The 20,364-nt window shown below is 48.2% G+C and overlaps 1 protein-coding gene across 3 annotated transcripts in view; it reads right to left on the bottom strand.

The window, feature by feature from the left end:
• Positions 1-19,442, bottom strand: part of LOC135905306 (uncharacterized) — a 72,305-nt gene extending 52,863 nt beyond the window's left edge. The window contains exons 1-2 of one of the 3 annotated variants that reach the window (XR_010565375.2): positions 4,765-4,877; positions 2,810-2,886 (exon numbers count right to left, since the gene is read on the bottom strand). Coding sequence is in view for 1 of the 3 variants with exons in the window: in XM_065436326.2 (XP_065292398.1) it covers positions 2,810-2,886; positions 19,173-19,243 (148 nt within the window). In the remaining 2 variants the exon portion in view is untranslated. Of the gene's footprint in view, positions 1-2,809; positions 2,887-4,764; positions 4,878-19,172 lie in introns of those variants that run through there. The other 2 variants (XM_065436326.2, XR_010565377.2) reach the window with 2 other exon arrangements.
• Positions 19,443-20,364: the final 922 nt, after the last annotated feature.

Raw genomic sequence — 20,364 nt, 5'->3', positions numbered from 1 at the left:
CACGCTTCAAAACGATCTACTCGTGAAGAAGAAATTCTCACCAGTCCACGACAACTACCTTCTTCATGTTTCGTCGGCGCTGCGTCCAGAAGTACTACGCGCCCTACATGACGATCCGACCGCCGGGCACCTCGGTTTCTCCCAGACTCTCACGAGGAGACAAGGAAGTTATTCCTGGCCGCGCCTAACCAGACGTCGCCCGTTACGTCAAGACATGCCGAGATTGTCAGCGACGCAAGACACCACCCACAGCGCCAGCGGGATTACTATACCCGATCAAGCCCCCTTGCCGACATTTTCAGCAGATTGGGATGGTCTTGTTGGGGCCGTTTCCGATGTCAACATCCGGAAGTGGATCGTCGTGGCGACGGACTACCTCACCCACTTCGCTGAAACTATAGCTCTGCTTCAAGGTAGCGCAGCCGAAGTGGCAAAATGTTTTGTCGAAAGCATTCTTCTGCGGCACTGCGCCGCAGAAGTCCTCATCACCGACAGAGGAATGGCCTTTACAGCGGAGCTCAACCAAGCCATTCTGCTCTCCAGTCAGACAAGGCAGAGGAGGAGAACTTCCTACCACCCACAGACGAATAGTCTTAGGGAGCGCCTGAATAAGACCCTCACCGACATGCTAGCAATGTACATCGCCATCGAACAGAAGACCTGGGATGCCGTTCTGCCGTACGTAACCTTACCGTACGGCAGAACATCGCCGTACATAACACAGATCACGCCATTCAAGTTCGTTTACGGCAGGAACTTGACGACGACGCTCGACGCCATGCTGCCGCACGTCACTGACGAAGAGAGTGTTGACGTCTCTACCTATCTCCAGCACGCGCCGAAGAAGCCCGACAGCTCGCCCGCCGACGGATCAAGAACCAGCAGCCTACTGACAGCCGACACTACAGCCTCCGACCACGCTTCGTCGAGTACCAACCCGGCGACCGTGTTTGGGTATTGACACGTGTACATGTTTATCTTTCTCGGGTGACCCCGTTTCACCGCTTAACAAATGTTATCACGCAGCGTAGAACGGGCCTGCATGTATAGGAATTTTCTGGAATGTTATCGATGGTTCTATCCGCTGTCACCGAACCTTGTGTAATCTGATTGCATGTATGCGCGACGCGAATAGTGTAGAACTTTGTGGATGATACGCGGGTCCCAGTGATTGGTCTGGAAAATTCGACAATTGATGTGTAAATGTCGACGCGCTTGACCTGTTGATAATATTTTCGACGATCGCCGACCGTGTTCGCCGCTATCGTTGTGCTGTCATTGTCGCCTGTTTTGTGGGCACAAGTTCGCCCAATAAAAGTTAGTTTTGTTGTTCACCGTATTGCTACTGTGTTCTTAACGTCACCAGCATGGGACAGTACAAAACATTGTCTACTGAGTTTGATTGGTTCAAGGGAAAAAGTACCATAGTGGTAGCGTGACAGTCCCACTGAGTTTCTGCTTGGCAAATGAAATAGTAGACCAACCCACATGCGCTGATTTCAATTTTGAGCGGATTGATCACGGCATGCAACGGACAGTCTCGGCTTCACACGCGACCACCTAGGAGCGTGCATTTGGAATTCGCTGATATGAAAACTCGTTCAGAAACTTGAATTGCATTGGATTGGATTGGAAAAACTTTAATAAAAGTCCTGCAGGACGCACGTCAGCGCGCAGTGGGCGTCTCCCACGCAGGGACCGACAGGGAATACCTGGCGGCCGCTGCGCGAGCCTGCTGGGCGGCCCATTGCTGGTCTTGTAGGAGCGGGCTTCTTAGGGTCTTCTCCCACTTGTCGGAGGTAGAGTCGGGCGGAGCGTTTCTGCACTCCCAGAGCATGTGTGCGAGTGTCGCCGTGACCCCGCACGAGGGGCACGCATCGTCTGGGTAGATGTCCGGGTAGATCATGTGTAAGGTGGCCGGGTTTGGACCACTTTCCGCCCCCGCACCCCTAACAAACCAGGCCGCAGGCGCTAGCGCTACGCTTATTACAGACGGATACCTATCCAAACCCGGCCACCTTACACATAATCAGAGACTTGAAGTGCATATTTTTGTATCGTTTGCATGTATTCACATGATCACATTTTTTTTTACTAAGGACAATCTTAAGCTGGCTTCTTCGGAAACCGTAATGGCGAGTCTGGTGATATGCCTGCTTGTACGCAATAAGTACACGGCTGCCACGGTAGACGTAAGGGCGATCTGCCACGTTTGTTTGATTCCGCTTTTGCTAATTACCGTTGCGGCTGGGCTGCGATTGATGTCTCCTGCATCCTCTTTACTCCAGTTGGATTCCAATATCTTCACCATGTGTCGTCTGCATTGGTTGTCTCCGGATGTATGGATGCATCTTATTTGAACCACCAACACACACCCACGTGGAACACATGCAGCAGAAGAGATCAGACGCTCGCACACGCTATCTATGTCTGCCCGCGATATAGCGGCGGGAGACACAGTACTGCACCAGTTGGACAATAGTCCACAGTGAGAACTAAACGTTTTGGGTCAATATTCGCAAATAACATCCACGCAGAAGGCCTTACTCGTGTTAATAAGGTTCCTGCGGTTTACAGGCCTTCACGATATACTTCGGGAACACCGCCCCTCACCACTGTCTTTTTTGACTCTCTCGCTATCTTCCCTTTCCGCTCTTTTCCTCTTCTTATCCGCCTACTCCTCACTCGCGTGCAGGGTAGCCAATCGTAACTACCTCTGGTTAACACCCCCCCCCCCCCCCCCCGCCTTTCCATGCATTCTTTTCTCGCCCCTGTTTGCGCTAAAGGCAAATGGCCATCGCCTACATACTGTCGACGTCTTTAGTCCCATCCGTTATTGCCCTGTTTTGTGTGATCCACTGGTAAGGCCAGGCGTCGTCAGAAGTGCTGAAATAAGAAAGGTATGCGTGTTAGATATTGACAGCTGGGACTAACAAGGTGGAAATGATGTTTTCTTAAAAGAATGTTCAGAAAAAGCAAACTACTGTTTTGTTAACACAGTAATTGCAATGTTTCGTTCTCACTAAACGCAAACTATGCTGGCTGGCATAGGACAAACGACACATGGGGGATGTCTGGTGCAAGGCATTCATTCAATACAGTCGAAACGCCACCTAACTTGGCCCACACGAACATTGTCAGCTTAACTCTTCGAGCACTTACAATGGCTATATTGCCTCGGTATGTAGTTTGCTATATAAGATGCATGCTCCTCTTGCCACAGTAGAAGAATCCTAACAATTTCGGAATAAAATATTTTCCTCCATGGAAAAATTTTATTGCAATAATAAAACAGGTTGAAGCATAAAAATGAGAGTGTGTGGATGGTTTCTGCGATTATCGTGCAAGCCAGCGGTCATATTAGAAAAATGGCCATTTGCACTTCCCTCTTGCCGGTTAATTCGGCATCGCCGTCGTTGATATGGTGTTTTAACGCTAATTAAATTCATCACTCATGGACCGAGGAGCTATGAGGACTATATTATATTGTAGGTAATATTTGAAATTATGGGCTTAAGTCATTTGCCATATATAAAAAAGAGATTTCTGTTTTGTAGCCATGTCTCAATTGAAGGAATTCAGAACGAAAAGACTAATTCGAATGAATTGAGGATCAACGAGAATGGATTTCATAAACATTTCTGAGTAAGCGATGGTATGTTTGCTTCTACTGTGCTACTCGCATCTGCCTATCCGAGAATTTGTTGAAGGATCACGTTTGTTGTCGGAACAGCATGAAAAATGTCTGCTGACAGATAAAATGCTCAGCTAGAGCGAAGATGAAAAGCGACGTCCTACTGATTTTGTTCACAAATGGTAAAGGCTATCGCGGAATACCGTGACCTTCCACTTCGTTATCACTGTTGTATAAAGCTGCCCAAGTTTCATTTTTGAAAAAACTATTTACAACACACAGGCAAAAATTTTAGTGGTAAAACAGCCCTTCAAAAAGAAAACACTGAAGTGATTTCATAGACCAAACTACTCCGAGCGGGAAAGTGGTCAGCTTGCGAAACAGTACGTTTTCTGTTTTATACGTATTTGTCACCCTTAGGCAACACAGGCAAACGGACCAGCTATCGTTTCAGAGCAACCTCTGGCTTTTGCTCCACTGGGCTTATGTTTTGTGAAAATATAGCTTCATGCAGGAAATACATATCCTTGGTCAGTTTTTTTATTTGGAAAATTACGCAAATTACTTACCGGCTCGGCAAAGCAATTGTGCAATTTGGTTAAAATGATTAATTCCAAGGTTTTTGTTCAAGATCCATGACCTCATAAAGCGGATGTCACACAAGGGGTACTGCATTTAATTTTTTGCCAACAGCTGGGGCTTCTTTGACGAGCACCTAAATGCAGGTAAACGCGAGCCTTTTTGCAGTGCGCTTTCATCGAAATATGGAGGCCCCATCCGTTATTGCACGTGGGACGTTGATTTACAGCACCCAGTGGGGTGTGTGTAGTGGAATAATCAGACAAACGAAACATATTTTTCTGGTTAAATAAACTCGCTTCAGGTTGTGACAAGTCTTATCCAAAGCGCTAAACAGCTGACCTTGCGCTGAACGTGACAAAATATTCACACCACCCATTCAACGACGCGTTTGTATCTAAGAAAGTCACCGATTTTAAACCTCAAGTTGGCCGTCAACAAAGGCTCGATTTATGTAGGACAAAATGCCTAGTGCTTAAAGCCTTCATTCTGCGGCGTCGCGTGTGCGAGTGACAGTTTTGAATGAAAATTTTACAAGTGGTAAAGCTCACGCTGTGTAGGCGCGCAGAGTAGATGAAACGTCCTGGGTATCGTTACGTCTTGCACTCGGGGTTGCTTCGTCCGTGAAGCTGAACACAGGAGGCGTGTATTCATTGCTTCTTTCTTCAGCCATGCCTTGTGTTACGATGCTTTAACGATCTGGTACCTATTCACCGCTGCGTGATGTTGAAACACCACGCATGCGTACCAAGCACCCAGAGCGAAAGCAAACAAATAACGCTTTCGGCACTTTGGGATTTAGAATACAATGACATTGCATATCTTCTCAAAACGAGACGATAGAGTGTGCCGCTAGTTTAACGCTGCAGTGCAAATCTTTGAATGTTAACAGAGGCACCCCGATAACCCTTTCTATCTTTCCGCCAAATCTTTTAAACAAACTAACCTTCACTTCCAAAAATAAAAAGCGTTCACGTGACGTTAGGACGGATGGATGGATGGATAAAAGTTTATTTGATCTATTTCAATGTGGTTGGGCCCCTAGACGTCCGGGAGCCCCCTGGCCGACATCTCTAGGCAAGCATGGTCCACCAGCCAGAGCTGGTCATTCGAGCAAGTGCCCTGAAGAGCGGCATTCCACGAGAAAAGGGAAGGGTTGGGAATAGGGTCTACCGCCATGGGCTTGGGGAGCTCCACAAACAGTGGAAAAGATGTGCCTGGGGCACTCGGCAGATGGTACATTGTGGATTATGGAGACCAGGGTAAAATAAATGTGCCAGATAGTGAGAAATAAATGCTTTGGTCTGGATCTAGTGCCAGATTGAACTCTGATGGGCGGTAAGGTAATGGTAAGGGGCAGGTAGATCTCGTCTACTATCCCTGTAATATGCGGTAATCTGGTGGTTGGTGCAGATCCCCTCTCTTGGTTTTTCCATGGGGTTGGGTGAGTGGTCGTCCAGGGTCCCGAGGGAAAGACCTCGGACATGCCCATTACCACGCTCGTTCTCGGGGATGCATTCATGCCCAGGTACCCACGTGATAGTCACCTGGTGGGGTGGCGAAGGAATGTTTTGTAAAATATATGTGACCGTCTTAGGTGCTACGCCTTTAAGCAAGTAACAGTATGCACTTTGGGAATCGGTGCAGATTTCTGTAATGGTAGAATCCGCAGCCGCATGCGCCACTGCGAGGGCTACTGCAACCCCCTCAGTCACATCGGTGCGCGCTGTTTTGATCGTGGCAGAAATGTTAACGCTTCCGTCCTCCATCATGGTAACCACCGTGGCCATTACTTTGAGTGGACCGACCGCGGCGTCGACATAGATGACGTAGAGACACCGCGATTACCCTTTCTATCTTTCTACCAAATCATTTAGGCGAACTAACCCTCACTTCCAAAATAATATCGTTCTTTTGACATTATGGTTACTTTTATTTCATGTTCTTGTCAAAGTGAAGCGCCCAGCTTGCAGGGGAGGAATTGTTGCTCCTGTAAAGACTCGTGAAAGTATAGGTGGTATACAAAATAAGTTAGCCCTAACTAGCGTATGATTACCACATGTGATAATTCTTCTGACTCTCAGGCTCTGTTCCAATGAAGCACATAATTCTTATCGCCTGACGGCGGGCGCTCACTTTGTTCTGTTGTCCATAAATTGCCGTGCGGCCCTCCCACTCCCTAGAAATAAAAAAAACTGCAAATGCTTCGCACTTGCTGCGCTTCTTCGGTGAAGATATATACAGTTCGTCTGGGTAGCGTGACTTTAAACAGTTTTTCCTTAAGGGCTTTGGTTTATTTTTCCACATCCTAAGGTGGGCCCTTGTTCACGCGCGCTAGCTGCCTTCGATAAGCAGGGAAGTTCACCTAATTGCGACAGGGGTGGCGTCATGCCTAGCAGACGAAGCTTGCGCTTCCAGTGAACTTTGTGCGCATGCGCTACTCTTGCTGAGCGCTCGTCGCTTCGCGGCGTTATCAGGCACTGGCAGCCCAGCCAGTCGACGCTGGTGTGGTACTGCGAATGTAAACTGTAGTGTTCCACGCAGATGTGTAAGTTGGCTTTCCTGCAGTGCGTTTTTGGCGCTCACGGACGAATCAGTGAGACATTGAAAGCTTCCCTTTAAATGTACACTGGAGGTACGACATGTCACGATCCCAAAAATTTGTGTTCCCAAACCGGTGGCCCGTCGCCTATACTTACTGCGTGCTACGAAAAATTGACGCTTGTGACATCACGCGCGAAAGGCAAGCAGTCTTTTCGTTATATTTGGGAGGTGTGGCTTTGCCCACGAAAATGGTTAGGAAGATGGTAGGAAAAAACTGCGCTACACTTAACAGGAATGCTTCGCATTAAAATTCAGGACTGCCACGGAATCCGCGATTGCTTATTTCGTGTTGTCGTAACTTCTGTGGGAACTATGGACGAGAGATTTCCTCGACCAATCGATCATAACGTAGCCGCCTTTCTATTTTCTGCTCAAAAAAGATCTGCACTCGGTGCATGGTTAACAAGAAAGTCAGCAGCGCAGTACATACAGTTACGACGCTTCACACTGGAATGTCCGTCTACAGGCTATCTTTCCGGCCCAAAGAAGAGCCTCACTCCCGACACCGATATGGTCTCTTAGCAATATGCAGGCTTAAGGTTTCGAACATTCTTTGCAAGCATCAGACACTGTTCTGGCATGTGTGATGATTGTCGTCACACGCGAGTCGAACGATGCATCGCATTTCTCGCATATGTAAGTCCTCTTGTCGAAGCACGGGACACGCGGCATTTGCAAATTAAATGAACGGATGCAAATGCCACTGAACAGGTTGCAGAGCTATTACTGGTCTCCTTGGCTCTCCCTGGTTACTGCAACATTCCTAGAAGTAAATTGAAGAAGGATCCTAATACACAGACAGGCTACAGTTAAAGCAACACAGGAACCATCTTTTCCACACCATGAGAAACTTCGGTGCACGCATTACCACATTTACGTGAAAGCAATTCACGGCTTCTGTCATCCTACACCGATGTTTGGCATTTGGACTAACATCAGAAAAAAAGAATTGCGGTTTTTTCTTAACTAAAATTTCTTGGTCTACAGAAGTCGGTTTATATACTTCCAGAGAAATACAGGTGCGGATCCCGCTTTTTGCAAAACAACACGCATTGTCTTGCCGTGAGATGCGTGTTGATTCACGCGCTACGTATTCGGATGAAGATGCAAGAAGTTTTCAAAATTGCCACACGTACGTTCGCTCACACAGTGAAACAAGGTGGGTTCATTCCAACGTGTTTCCTACTAAATACTACAGGGAACTCTGGCACTGCAATCGTTGAGCCATCATAGGAATGATGCAAAGCACATGAATTTGTCTGATCTTCGCGCTTTTGGATTCAGACATTCTTGTGGATTCGTTGATTGCGGTTTGCATGCATTTATTATTGTATATCTTAGATAAATCTATGTTTTTCTAAGTGGAGATGACGCTGCGAATGCGCACGATTGCTAGTCATTGCAGTAGTCGATGTGGCCAAATTGAAACGCGACAAGGGTCTTAAGGCGCTAGATTGCCAGGGAGAAATTCATGTTGATGCGTGCGTCCGTGACGAACTCGTTTGAAGCCAGAAGGGAGAAGTCGAGGCAAATCCATGCATTTTCCATAATTCCCTTGCTGGGTGGACCACCGCCATTGCATCTGCCGTGAACGCTAGCGCCAGAGTTCGCTATAGTATTTATTGTATGCAACTGTTGTTTATTCGTTACTTGTTATGTAGAGCTTACCAGGAAGTTTGTGTGGATGTGTTGGCGGTGGGCGTCTTTAAAACCGAATTCTTAGCACGATATGGACAACCAATGACCACTCAAAAATATTATGAATACTTGAGAAAAAATTGCTTTAAACCTTACTTGCTGCAACCGCATATTCGAGTATGGAACTAGTGGTTTAGAGTATTCTGTCTTTCTATTTTTAGACACGAAGACAACGTTTTTGATTCAAGAGGCAGTGTTAACAGGTATGGCTACTGCGGAGAGTGTGCTTCCAAAAGTTATTTGACAAATACAGAGTGTCGTATAAAGTTACACAAGGATAAGATGTATCAGAAGGGCTGGCCAGCGTTTCAAAAGAAGCGCCTATCTCCGTCAAAGGCAGTTTTCTCATTTTTTGCAATTATTTTAACTGGTTAGTTGGGTGATGTCACTGGTGGCCGTTGTCGTTGGTAGGTGGCTGTAAAGGGAGATGCTGAAAAATAAATGAGCGCTGCGGCTTGATTTCTAAGATGATGGGACGAGAGTATAAGACTGAGAAGATAGAAGAAAAAAAGGGAAAAAAAGAAGAAAAAGGACGTAGGAGGGTGTTGGGGGACGGAGAGGTTAGGCAACCTTAAGAGAAGCAGAATTGAAGCCATCGATTTCGTAGGCTGCATGCATTTGTGGTGTTAGAAAAGCTGGTCGAGTGGTCAGCGCGCGAGTAACAAAACAAACGAGTTGAACGAATGATTTGAGTGGGGTAGCAGCAGTGCGTCGGTTAAATTTTCAGATGTTAAGGTGGCGACACAGAGTCTGAGGGCAATGTATGGGGTAAAATGCGAGTATGAAATGAGATATAATGGGATAGAGTGCGAGTAGACAAAACGAAATAGAAACCTTGTTGACTTTCGTCTATAGACAGTCTGAACACTTCGAATAACCCAAATACGCAATCTATAGAAAGGCAACGTCGTCTATAAGAAGTCAAGATAATTTCTGTAGCACTAAGATCATTTTGCAAAAGGCAATGCTGTAGCAAGAACATTAGGTGACAAAATACTCTTTATTGGATGAAACTGAACCGAAAAAACAACTTATACTCAGGCAGAAAGATGGTGCCGGACACATCCATCGATCATCCAAGACGTGGTTAGTGTTTAATGAGCGTCGGCTATTTCCACGTGATTTATGGAAGGTTCCACCGTCATCGCAGGAGCTTGCATGCCTTTTAGAATGCGCATCTCCATTCACGTCACACGTACAACTTGATCGCAAAAGATTCGACTACAATGTAGGCAAAATATACTACCACCGAGAACGCTTGAGAATTTTCTGATACATGCAGGCGTCTCATGCGCTGAGCACTAACTTCACATTCGTTAGCAGTTCAAACGTATTCTAAGTAAACAGATATACAAGTACGCGCGCCAATATGCATAAAACCCGAATCTTGCTTCTCATGTCATTGCTCGCACGGATGCGTTTGTCATATCAGTATAAGAAGATTTTACAGCTGTAAGTAGAGCGAAGGCCTAGTCAAAACATTCGACTTTCTTGGGCATAAAATCTGCCATTTAAAAGTTGCAGAGGACCTACCACAATAAAACAAGAATAAATAAAAACTTTATAGAAGGAGAACATATCACATAGTGAAGCTCCAAATTATTTGAATTTTGTAATCTCACTACTGCCATCAGCTTTCGTTATGGCATAGAACGAAGATCTTCGGTAAGAATATAAGAGGCCAAGAGAAAACTAAAATATTGAATGCATTGAGAAAAACACCTAGGGAAATCAATTTATCTATCTATACAATGTGGCTATACAATTTCGTAAAAGCTCCTGCAAGTATTGTCGGTAGAAGGCAACAGGGCTCAAGGACATCAAATAATATCAAAGATTACTTTTCAGTTGACAAAACCAAAGAGTCCTTAATTTTTAAATGCTTCCCAATGAGAGGTGTTTTCTTCTATTCACACAACAGAATCACTAAAAGGATAGGTAATCCAAAACGATTGCCGAATGCACTTCTCGAACTAAATAAGTTGTCAAGGATCTTGTGCGAACACTTCCGCCTTGTACTTACATAAACAAATACTTGCAGCTCATCACGGTTTGTCTTGAAAAAGAGTTTGCTAAAGTTACGTTCGCGAACATATTTCTGCAGACAGACAGCACTGTCCAGGAGCTGCCCTGTACTTCGACATTGAAGCGGGATCAATACTTGTGGCGACAATGTCTCGTGTAATGAGTTCCAGAAAAGAGCATTTTTATCCGCGGTTTTAAATACCAAGAGAAGCCACTGTCTGCATACGGTGCGTTTAGTTGGTTGCTGGCTCCTGTCAAACATTGTCAGTGTTGTTTCCCTGCATGGTTTCACTCACGTTGTTATAGAAATGCCGCAGGTGATTTATCTACCTTTCGCGCTAGCCAGAATATTACGGATACACACCCCCAGGCGTTACGAGGTGTGCATTCAGTTGAACCGCGTCTTGAAATGAATCTACACATAAGTACCGCGTATTATTCTGGCACAAGTGTCTGTGAAGGCTTTCTTTCTCTGCGATACGAAATCACTCAGTGTTTTATCCCTGTGCACCCTTTGGCGGTGATGACTGAGACGTGAGTTGTCTATAAAAAATTCATCACGTATTTCGCAAACGAAAGCTCCTTCGCTAAAATACAAGTTGAGATGACGCTTTAGATGTTTCGTTTTAATGGTGCAGTAAATTTATGGCAGACATGGGGTCGCTCGTCCGTGTGAGTGCGCTGGTGTCTATGGAGATCCGTTATCCGCATGAATGATTTATCACATGTTTCGCAACTGTAGGCTTTCTGGTCAGTACGCGCTCGCATATGGATATATAGACTACTGTGACTCCAGAATGATTTGGCACCTATTTGGCATTTTAGGGTCTCGTCTGTATGTGTGCGTTCATGGACATCTAGATGATGAGAACGCCGAAACAATTTGCCAGAGGTTTCGCAAGTGTAGTGTTTCTCGTCCGTATGCGTGCGTATACGGACATTTACATTACATTTGTGCCGGAGCGACTTCTTACATATTTCGCATCTGTAGTGTTTCTCCTCTGTATGTATGCGCTTTTTGCTATTTAGGTGATCAGAACGCCGAAACGATTGATCAAATATTTCGCATCTGAAGGGTCTCTCGTTTGTATGCGCGCGCCTATGGATATTTAGGTGATCAGACCGGCGAAACATTTCACCGCAGCTTTCGCATTTGTGGCTCGCGGTAGTACTTATGCGGGCGCGCTCTACAAACGTCGACTGCTTCACAGATGATTGATCACGTGTTTTACAAATGTGGGCTGTGTCGCCTGTGTGCTGGTTGTCGTTCCCGTGTAAGGCATCTCGCTTGCAGGAAACATTGCCACAGATACCGGACAGCTCTTGATGTCCCCTTCCTCCGGTTCTAGTAGCATTCCTGCAAGCAGACGGACAAAGGAGCTCAACATAGCCGACTCTTGTTAGCGAAGGAAAATGCATATACCAATTGAGTGGTTGACAATATAAATCGGGTGGTATTGCTAAGGCGACTAGCTGTACCTGATTTCTAACTTCCTGCATATGATCTCGGCGCTCTATTAGGGCTCTATTTTGGGGTAAATTAAACGCTGCTGCTTTTGATTGTCTTTGTTGATAAACTTCAAGAGAACCGTCTACACCAGAGTTGCAGGCAAGACGAAAAATGCTTGCCCTTATACATCATGTATAGCGTATCTAAAAGAAGTGCATGTGAGCAGAAATGTCTGGCAGCGAGTTTTAATGGATAAACATAGCATGTTTATAAAGTTCCAATACATGTGCGCATTTACCACGCTCACAAGGGGTTTTCAGGCGGAAAGTCCTGAAATGTTTCTCGGAAGTCAGACATTCGACATTGAAAAAGCCTATTCTGCATCAGCTAAAATTCGTCTACGTTTTTAGGACGCACTGTATATCAAGAAGAGTAAAAAAGTTCGGCAGCATCTTACACTTCTGTAACAGGTGAAGGCGAGAGCCTGCTGGTCACGTGGTCATGCATTAAGTCATGCTATGGGAAGAGTCAGGCTTTTTTCAAAAGGTAACGAGCCGCAGTGTGAAATAAACGTATGATGCAGCAGGTCGACTCCCCAACCACATATGATCGAACCTAATGTAATACCTAAAGGTACTGCAACGGGGGTGTTCACCGAGCAGAAGGGTCACTAGTTATAGATTGTAGCGCTAGGCTTAAAACAGGTCGGCGCTGTATCGTAACACGGAAGCAAGCACTTCTCGTCGTCTTCTTTTTTTGCACCTGCACACCAGCACCATGCCCACTGCCCAGTGCCTTCAGTACAATCACTCCCCACCGAAAGAGTAGCCATCCTGGCGACCTAAGGACAGGGGAACACAGGGGGGTCATGGCACTGCTTGAGCCGGGAGACGTGGACAATTTCCTGGCCCCGACGACGCTGGTCGGAAGGCGCTTCCGTTGGCTCGATGAGGTAGTTGACCGCGGATGTTTGTTTTAGTACCCGATAAGGACCGTGGTACTTGGAGAGCAGCTTGGAGGAAAGGCCTGGAGGAGTAGAGGGCACCCACAACCAGACCAGCGAGCCAGGCGCAAAGCACGTAGCCGTAGTGGATGAATCGTGGCGAAGCTTTTGGCGCCACTGGTCCTGGGATGTGAACGAACGAGCGAGCTGGCGACATTCTTCGGCGTAAGCAGCCGCTCTAGAAACAGTCGTCCACTCCGAAGCATCTGGCCGGTAAGGTAGAATCGTGTCCATAGTGCATGAAGGTTCGTGTCCGTAAAGGAGAAAGAAAGGGGAAAACCCAGTGGTGCTTTGCGTGGCGGTATTGTAGGCGTAGGTGACGAAAGGTAGAATGCGATCCCAATTCGAGTGGTCAGATGAAGCATACATGGCCATCATGTCACCAAGGGTGCGGTTGAAACGTTCTGTCATCCCGTTAGTTTGTGGATGATATGCTGTGGTAGTGTGGTGAATGATGCGACACTCCTTTAGCAATGCTGCAATGACGTCTGAGAGGAAAACGCGACCGCGGTCGCTCAGTAATTCGCGAGGTGCTCCATGGCGTAAAATCAGGTTTTGAAGGATAAAACTGGCGACGTCTTTTGCTGTGGCAGATGCTAGGGCTGAAGTTTCAGCGTACCGCGTGAGGTGGTCGATAGCAACAATAACCCAGCGGTTGCCGCTTGGAGTGTTGGGAAGCGGACCGTATAAGTCAATGCCGACGCGGTCGAACGCGCGCGCGGGGCATGGTAAAGGTTGCAAGGGGCCGGTGGCATGTTGAGGTGGCGTCTTGCGTCGTTGGCATAGGTGGCATGACCGGACATACTGGCGAACGAAACGGTACATACCGCGCCAGTAGTACCGAAGCTGGAGGCGAGAGTATGTCTTTAATACACCAGCGTGGCCGCATTGTGGGTCTTCGTGGAACGTGGCGCAGATGTCGGAGTGGAGGTGTCGGGGTATAACAAGCAACCACTTACGACCGCTGGAATTGTAGTTGCGGCGGTACAGCAGGTTATCTCGAATGATGAAGTGCGTGGCTTGGCGACGAAGCGTCCGAGAGGTCGGTGCTGGCGAGTGGCTGGACAGGAAGTCGATAAGCGAAGAGATCCATGGGTCTTTGCGCTGCTCTGATGGCATGTCGGAAATGTTGAGGGCGAAGGCACCGCAGGTATAAATAGGCGAGCGGACAGGACCAGAGGGCAGGGGTGACCGGGATAGAGCGTCTGCGTCTGAATGCTTTCGGCCTGAGCGATAAACAACGCGGATGTCGTATTCTTGTAGGCGCAATGCCCAACGGGCAAGCCGACCAGTTGGATCTTTTAGAGAAGATAACCAGCATAGGGCATGATGGTCGGTCACGATGTCAAATGGACGCCCGTACACATAAGGACGGAATTTGCCGATAGCCCAATTGATGGCCAGACATTCTTTTTCAGTAACCGAGTAGTTCGCCTCGGCTTTGGTAAGGGTGCGGCTGGCATACGCGACGACGTACTCTTCGAAGCCATCCTTGCGTTGTGTAAGAACAGCGCCGAGCCCGACACCACTAGCGTCCGTATGGATCTCAGTTGGAGCAGAGGGATCAAAGTGTCGCAGTACTGGAGGCGAGGTGAGAACGCGTCGCAGTTCTTGGAATGCGTCGTCGCATGCCGAGGACCAGGCTGATAGGTCAGAACTGCCGGTAAGAAGCTGCGTCAAGGGGGCAATGATAGAGGCGAAGTTACGGATGAAGCGTCGGAAATATGAGCACAGGCCAATGAAGCTGCGAAGCTCTTTCATGGTGGTTGGTTGAGGGAACTCGGATACGGCGCTAAGTTTTGTGGGGTCCGGAAGGATACCGTCTTTTGACACTACATGGCCGAGAATAGTAAGCGTACGAGCGCCGAAGTGGCATTTCTTCAAATTTAGTTGCAGTCCTGCAGTGGAGAGGCACGCAAGTACTTGCTCGAGGCGGTTGAGGTGCGACGCAAAGTCGGTGCAAAAAACCACAATGTCATCCAAGTAGCAGAGGCACGTTTTCCACTTCAGCCCTCGAAGAATGGTGTCCATCATTCGCTCGAAAGTGGCAGGCGCGTTGCAGAGACCGAACGGCATGACAGTAAATTCATATAGCCCATCAGGCGTTACGAAGGCCGTCTTTTGACGATCGGCCTCCGCCATGGGCACTTGCCAGTACCCGGAGCGCAAATCTAGCGAGGAAAAGAATTCCGCGCCCTGCAGACAGTCCAAGGCATCGTCGATGCGCGGCAGAGGATAGACATCTTTGCGCGTTATTCGGTTAAGGCGGCGATAGTCGACGCAGAACCGAATGGAGCCATCTTTTTTTTTAACGAGGACAACCGGAGATGCCCAGGGACTGTTAGAGGGCTGGATGATGCCACGCTCCAGCATGTCTTCAACGTGCTGGTCGATGATACGGCGTTCAGCAGCCGACACACGATACGGACGCTGGCGCAATGGTGTTTGTGGACCGGTGTCGATAGGGTGAACGACTGCGGACGCTCGGCCCAAGAATGGTTGGTCAATGTCGAATGAGGAGCGAAAGCGTTGGAGGAGCGTGATAATTTCTGTGTGCTGCGCAGGTGTGAGTTCCGCGTCGACGGCACGAGCGAAGACGTCTACAGGGGCATCAGTCGCGGCCGGAGGAGTGACGGAACAAATCGGAAGTGATGCCGAATCACCAAACGTGGTGGCCGGGAGAACGCTGTCGAAAGCTTCAGCGGTACCCAGGCACTCGCCGCGGAGTAGGGATGATGGGCAGGCGGACGGATTGCACACGTAAAGGGCAGCTGAACCGTCGCAAAAAGTGACGACAGCAAACGGAAGCAGAAAGTTCCGGCGGCGCGCACAAGTGGCCGACGGTGTAAACAGAACAGATGAGTTTGCAGCAGAGTTACATGACACAGGAACCAGAGCGGCGGAGAAAGGTGCGATATCGATGTCGGAGGCGGCAACAACTTTAGGAGAAGAATGGTCGTCAGGGTCGAAGCACGGCACTGATAATGTAAGTTCGGCACGAGCGCAGTCGATAAGTGCTTGATTGAGAGATAGGAAGTTCCATCCAAGAATAACGTCGTGTGACGACCGAGATAGGATGACAAATTCTATAACATACATAACGTTTCGAATGACAACCCGTGCTGTGCACGACGCTGAAGGCTGAATGCGATGCGAGGTTGCCGTACGCAGAGAAAGAGAGGTAAGGGGAATGGTCACTTTGTTCAAATGGCGGCAAAGCTTCTCACTAATAATAGAAACGGCGGCTCCGGTGTCGATAAGCGCGTGTACGGTGACGCCGTCTACGGACAGTTCAATTTCGTTCGCCGGGTTAGAATGAGGCCTTGAAATGTTCGACGTAAACGCAGTTCTTGCCTCTGGAACTGCGACTGTTAGTTTTCCTCTCGGGCTGGGCTGGGTCGGCGAACCATCGGGGAAATGGATCGGCGACGTGGGGAAGGTGACCGACGGGCATCGAAAGGGAGGCGACTGTAAGATGAGTCCGGAGGAAGGCTAGATGGGTCCTGACGCGGAAGTCGAGCAGGCCTGTAGCTTGAGGCGCCGCCACTGTCAGGTAAACGGGGGCTGCGACGGCGGCAAAATCGGGCTACGTGGCCCGGAAAATGGCAGAAATAGCATATTGGCCGGTTGTCGGATGTACGCCACGGGTTGACGACAGGGGCTCCAGCGGCCGAGTAAGGGACGACCATCGGGCGTGAAGGTGGCGGCGGCGGCACATGGAAGGTGCCAGTGGCCCGGTAGGCATCAGAAGCCGGAGGAGCGTAAGGCCGGGCGACGACGTCAGCGTACGGTAGCGGCTCAGCTGCTGGCTGCGGAGGAGGGGCAGATGGCAGCGCCGCGGCAACTTGGGTCTGGATGACGTAGCGAAGTGAAGGAGCCAAGGTTGTCGACGGCTCGGGTGTGCTGTTCGCCAGAGAGAGTTGGCGGGCAACTTCCTGGCGGATAAACGGCTTTATCTCCGGCAATAAAGCAGAGATGTCGGCAGCATCGCGGCCGAAATCCAACGGAGATAGATCCGTGGTGTCCTGCTGAGCAGCGCGTGTTGATGCACGCTGCTTGCGCAGCTCATCGTACTGCTGACATAGCTGTATGACTTCGGCAATCGTTCGCGGACTCTTCGCGACGAGCATCTGGAAGGCATGGTCGTCGATACCTTTCATGACGTGCTTAATCTTGTCAGCTTCGTCCATAGATGAGTTCACGCGCTTGCATAGCGAGAGGACGTCTTCAATATAACTGGTGAAGGTCTCGTCCTGGCGTTGAGCTCGACCACGCAAGCGCTGCTCAGCGCGAAGCCGGCGAACGGCGGGACGGCCGAAGACCTCTGCCAAAGTTGCCGTGAAAGCCGACCAGGTGATAAAATCGGCTTCATGGTTGCGGAACCATAGGTTGGCCACGTCAGTCAAGTAAAAGATGACATTCGTGAGCTTGGCGCGGTCGTCCCACTTATTATACACGCTTACACGGTCATATTCGGCGAGCCAGTCTTCCACGTCGTGGTCGTCTGTGCCGCTAAATATAGCCGGATCGCGCTGCCGGATCACGCCAGAACAGACGATGGTGGGGGGCACGGGAGCAGCAGCCTGGGACGGTCCTGGTTCATCCATTGCAACAGCTGGTGGTAGCGTTCGGCTGCGGAGTTCCAGGATGTAGAAGAGAAACCCAGCAGCTCCACCAAATGCAACGGGGGTGTTCACCGAGCAGAAGGGTCACTAGTTATAGATTGTAGCGCTAGGCTTAAAACAGGTCGGCGCTGTATCGTAACACGGAAGCAAGCACTTCTCGTCGTCTTCTTTTTTTTGCACCTGCACACCAGCACCATGCCCACTGCCCAGTGCCTTCAGTACAGTACTTTCGTTCTTTTTTTCCTTCCTTCGTCCTTTCTTTCGTAATCAGCCATTACATCCTTGCTTGTTTAAGGGGTATGAGCCATTCCTTATGATGGCATCTTTTGTCTGTACGCTAGACCCGCTTTTACCGGGTAGGAGCCGTTGCATAGAGCCCATCAAGGCTTTCGCCTTCGTAACTGAAAATGGCGCAAAGGCACGATATTCGCGTTGCTGACAAGTGTACAGATGGACTGACTCCCGGAAGGACATTTTATGTCATAACACAATCTCTACCTGTCGAACACAAAGAACAAAATTCAGGTTCAAATTTTTCTGCTGTCTTTGTATCAGGTAACTCAACATTCGACTCGCATTCGAACATTAAACCATTCCTGCCGAAGGCATCGAGCAGCCGACATGCGAATAATATACTCCTCCATACGCAAGTAGCATAAATGTCTCATATTGTTCAGTGTTTTCACGCGCAGTCAAAAAAATATGCTGCCGAGGAAGTTTGCGTCCTGCTTCTTCATGTCGTTGTGAAAATATGAATTACAGCGGTCAGTGCAATATACGTTGATGTAATATAAATAACCTGTATATTTTCTCTCTTTTGTCCATGGTGGACAACATTTTTTTGGTTAAGTTAATGAAGTTTGCAAGCGTTGAGTCAAGTCATTGTCGGTACGACATTTTCTTGTACTGTTTAGGGAAGAGAGTAAATCAGAGATGTCCGCGCCCATAGTTTGCTTTCCATCTTGTCTGTTGCTTGTTTGAAATGCCTGCGCTAAGCACTAGATGAACATTGTTGGCGATTGTGCTGCTAATGTACTGTTTATCCTATCGTGTTAATTTGTAAATCTTTTCAAATCATGCCAGCTTGGCCGGTATCGAGACCGGATTATTTAAAATCAAATTAGAGCTATGTAAGTAAGCAAGAAAATAAAAAAGAAAGAAATAAACAAATAAATTATAGCCAAGGTAATTATAGCCGAGGTACTGTTCCAGGCACAATGGTCTTTCAGACCATTGTGCCTGGAACAGTACCCGTGATGTCGAGCTAAGCAGCGTAACATTCCAGACAATGGGCTGCTGCTGCAAGTGTGCGATGCGGATATTAAACGCAATCTGAATATATACATATACACTTTAACGTTTGCTGCCTGTGGAACAACTTCTCTTCTTTACCAAGACCGTAAACCGCCGCAGTTACGCTGCCTTAAGTTGTCCTCGACAACACCCACTTCGAATGTATAGCTGTTACAAATGTATAGCTGTTAAAGTATGTATTCCAGGTTGTTTCTGCGGCTCACAATATCCAACGATAATTTCACAAGCGGGGATACTCACGTAGTGTAATCGTCAGAAGTGCCTGCACCCTCGCCGCCTTCACGGCTTGTACCCGGGGTTGCTTCGTCCATGAAGGCAAATGCGGGAGGCGTGTGTCCACCGTTTCGTTGTTCAGTTATGCCTGATGCTGGCGCTCTCGACTACTAGCGTCTTTCTGAGACAGAACACAGTTGAATGTTCGCGCATGCACAGTCTGTGCCAAGGATGAAAGGGAACCCATAAAGCGCTGGGTATTTGGTTTCTCGAATTAAATCATAAAGTGCACCTGGAAAGAACAGACGACAGAGTGCGCCACTATGTTGACGCTAAAGTGCTAATATTCGAACACCAGAAGAGATGCCCCAGTGACGCATGCTGTACTGACATCAAATCATCAAAACAAATTTAGGTAAAGCCCTCGCCCTGCCAAAAACCGCAGACACGGACATGTGTTTATTGCTATTATTTTCTTTCCGCAGAAGTGCTAAGGCTTCCCCGGTAGATAATGGCTGTGATCGCGCAATTAGTGAATACATGGTAAGAACAGAAGCCGACACAACGTTTATATGAGGGCAAATCAGGAAGTCTTTTCCGCTATTTTTTAGGCCAAATGACGGCTGTGAATGCGAACGTATCCGTTCCCAATGGTAAACCTTTTTTTTTTGTACCGGCCCAACCTTAAGCTGCTGGTAGCTCCGCGGCACGGCGCTGCTGTCAGTTGAAGATGGCGGTTGTGCTTCACTCGACGACGGAGTACGTCCAGGAAAGTATAATTCGTCTTGTATGAGGCAAAGGACGAACGCCCGTCGAAATCCACAGGGAAGTACAGCCCACATATGTGGAAACGTGTCTCGCTTTGAGAATTATGAGGTTGTGGTGTTGAGAGTTCGCACAAGGGAAGCGAAGGCTTGCATGAGAATGAGCGTTCAGGGAGGCCACGTGCGTCGCTTCCTGACCACAGAGGCACCTCAACAGTAATGCAGCGATTACGCAAATGTCTGAACTGGTGTGGGGACTGTATAGAAAAATAGTCTATGGCGCGTGCAATGCTACGTTTATACTTGTAATTACCTTTATGTACCTTATTTTAGCTCATATTATATAGGGGCAGGGACTTTCCGATTCGCCGTAGTACATACATATTAAGTTCCGGAGCTGGTTCTGTGAAACGGGAGGCGGTTCCTTAGTCTTTGAAGGGCCGTTGCAGTCGAGG

Source organism: Dermacentor albipictus, chromosome 3 (genome assembly GCF_038994185.2).
Source record: "Dermacentor albipictus isolate Rhodes 1998 colony chromosome 3, USDA_Dalb.pri_finalv2, whole genome shotgun sequence".
Taxonomy (NCBI): Eukaryota; Metazoa; Arthropoda; class Arachnida; order Ixodida; family Ixodidae; genus Dermacentor; species Dermacentor albipictus.
The sequence above is the reverse complement of the archived record's forward strand: the minus strand, read 5'-3'. Positions and strand labels throughout refer to the sequence as shown.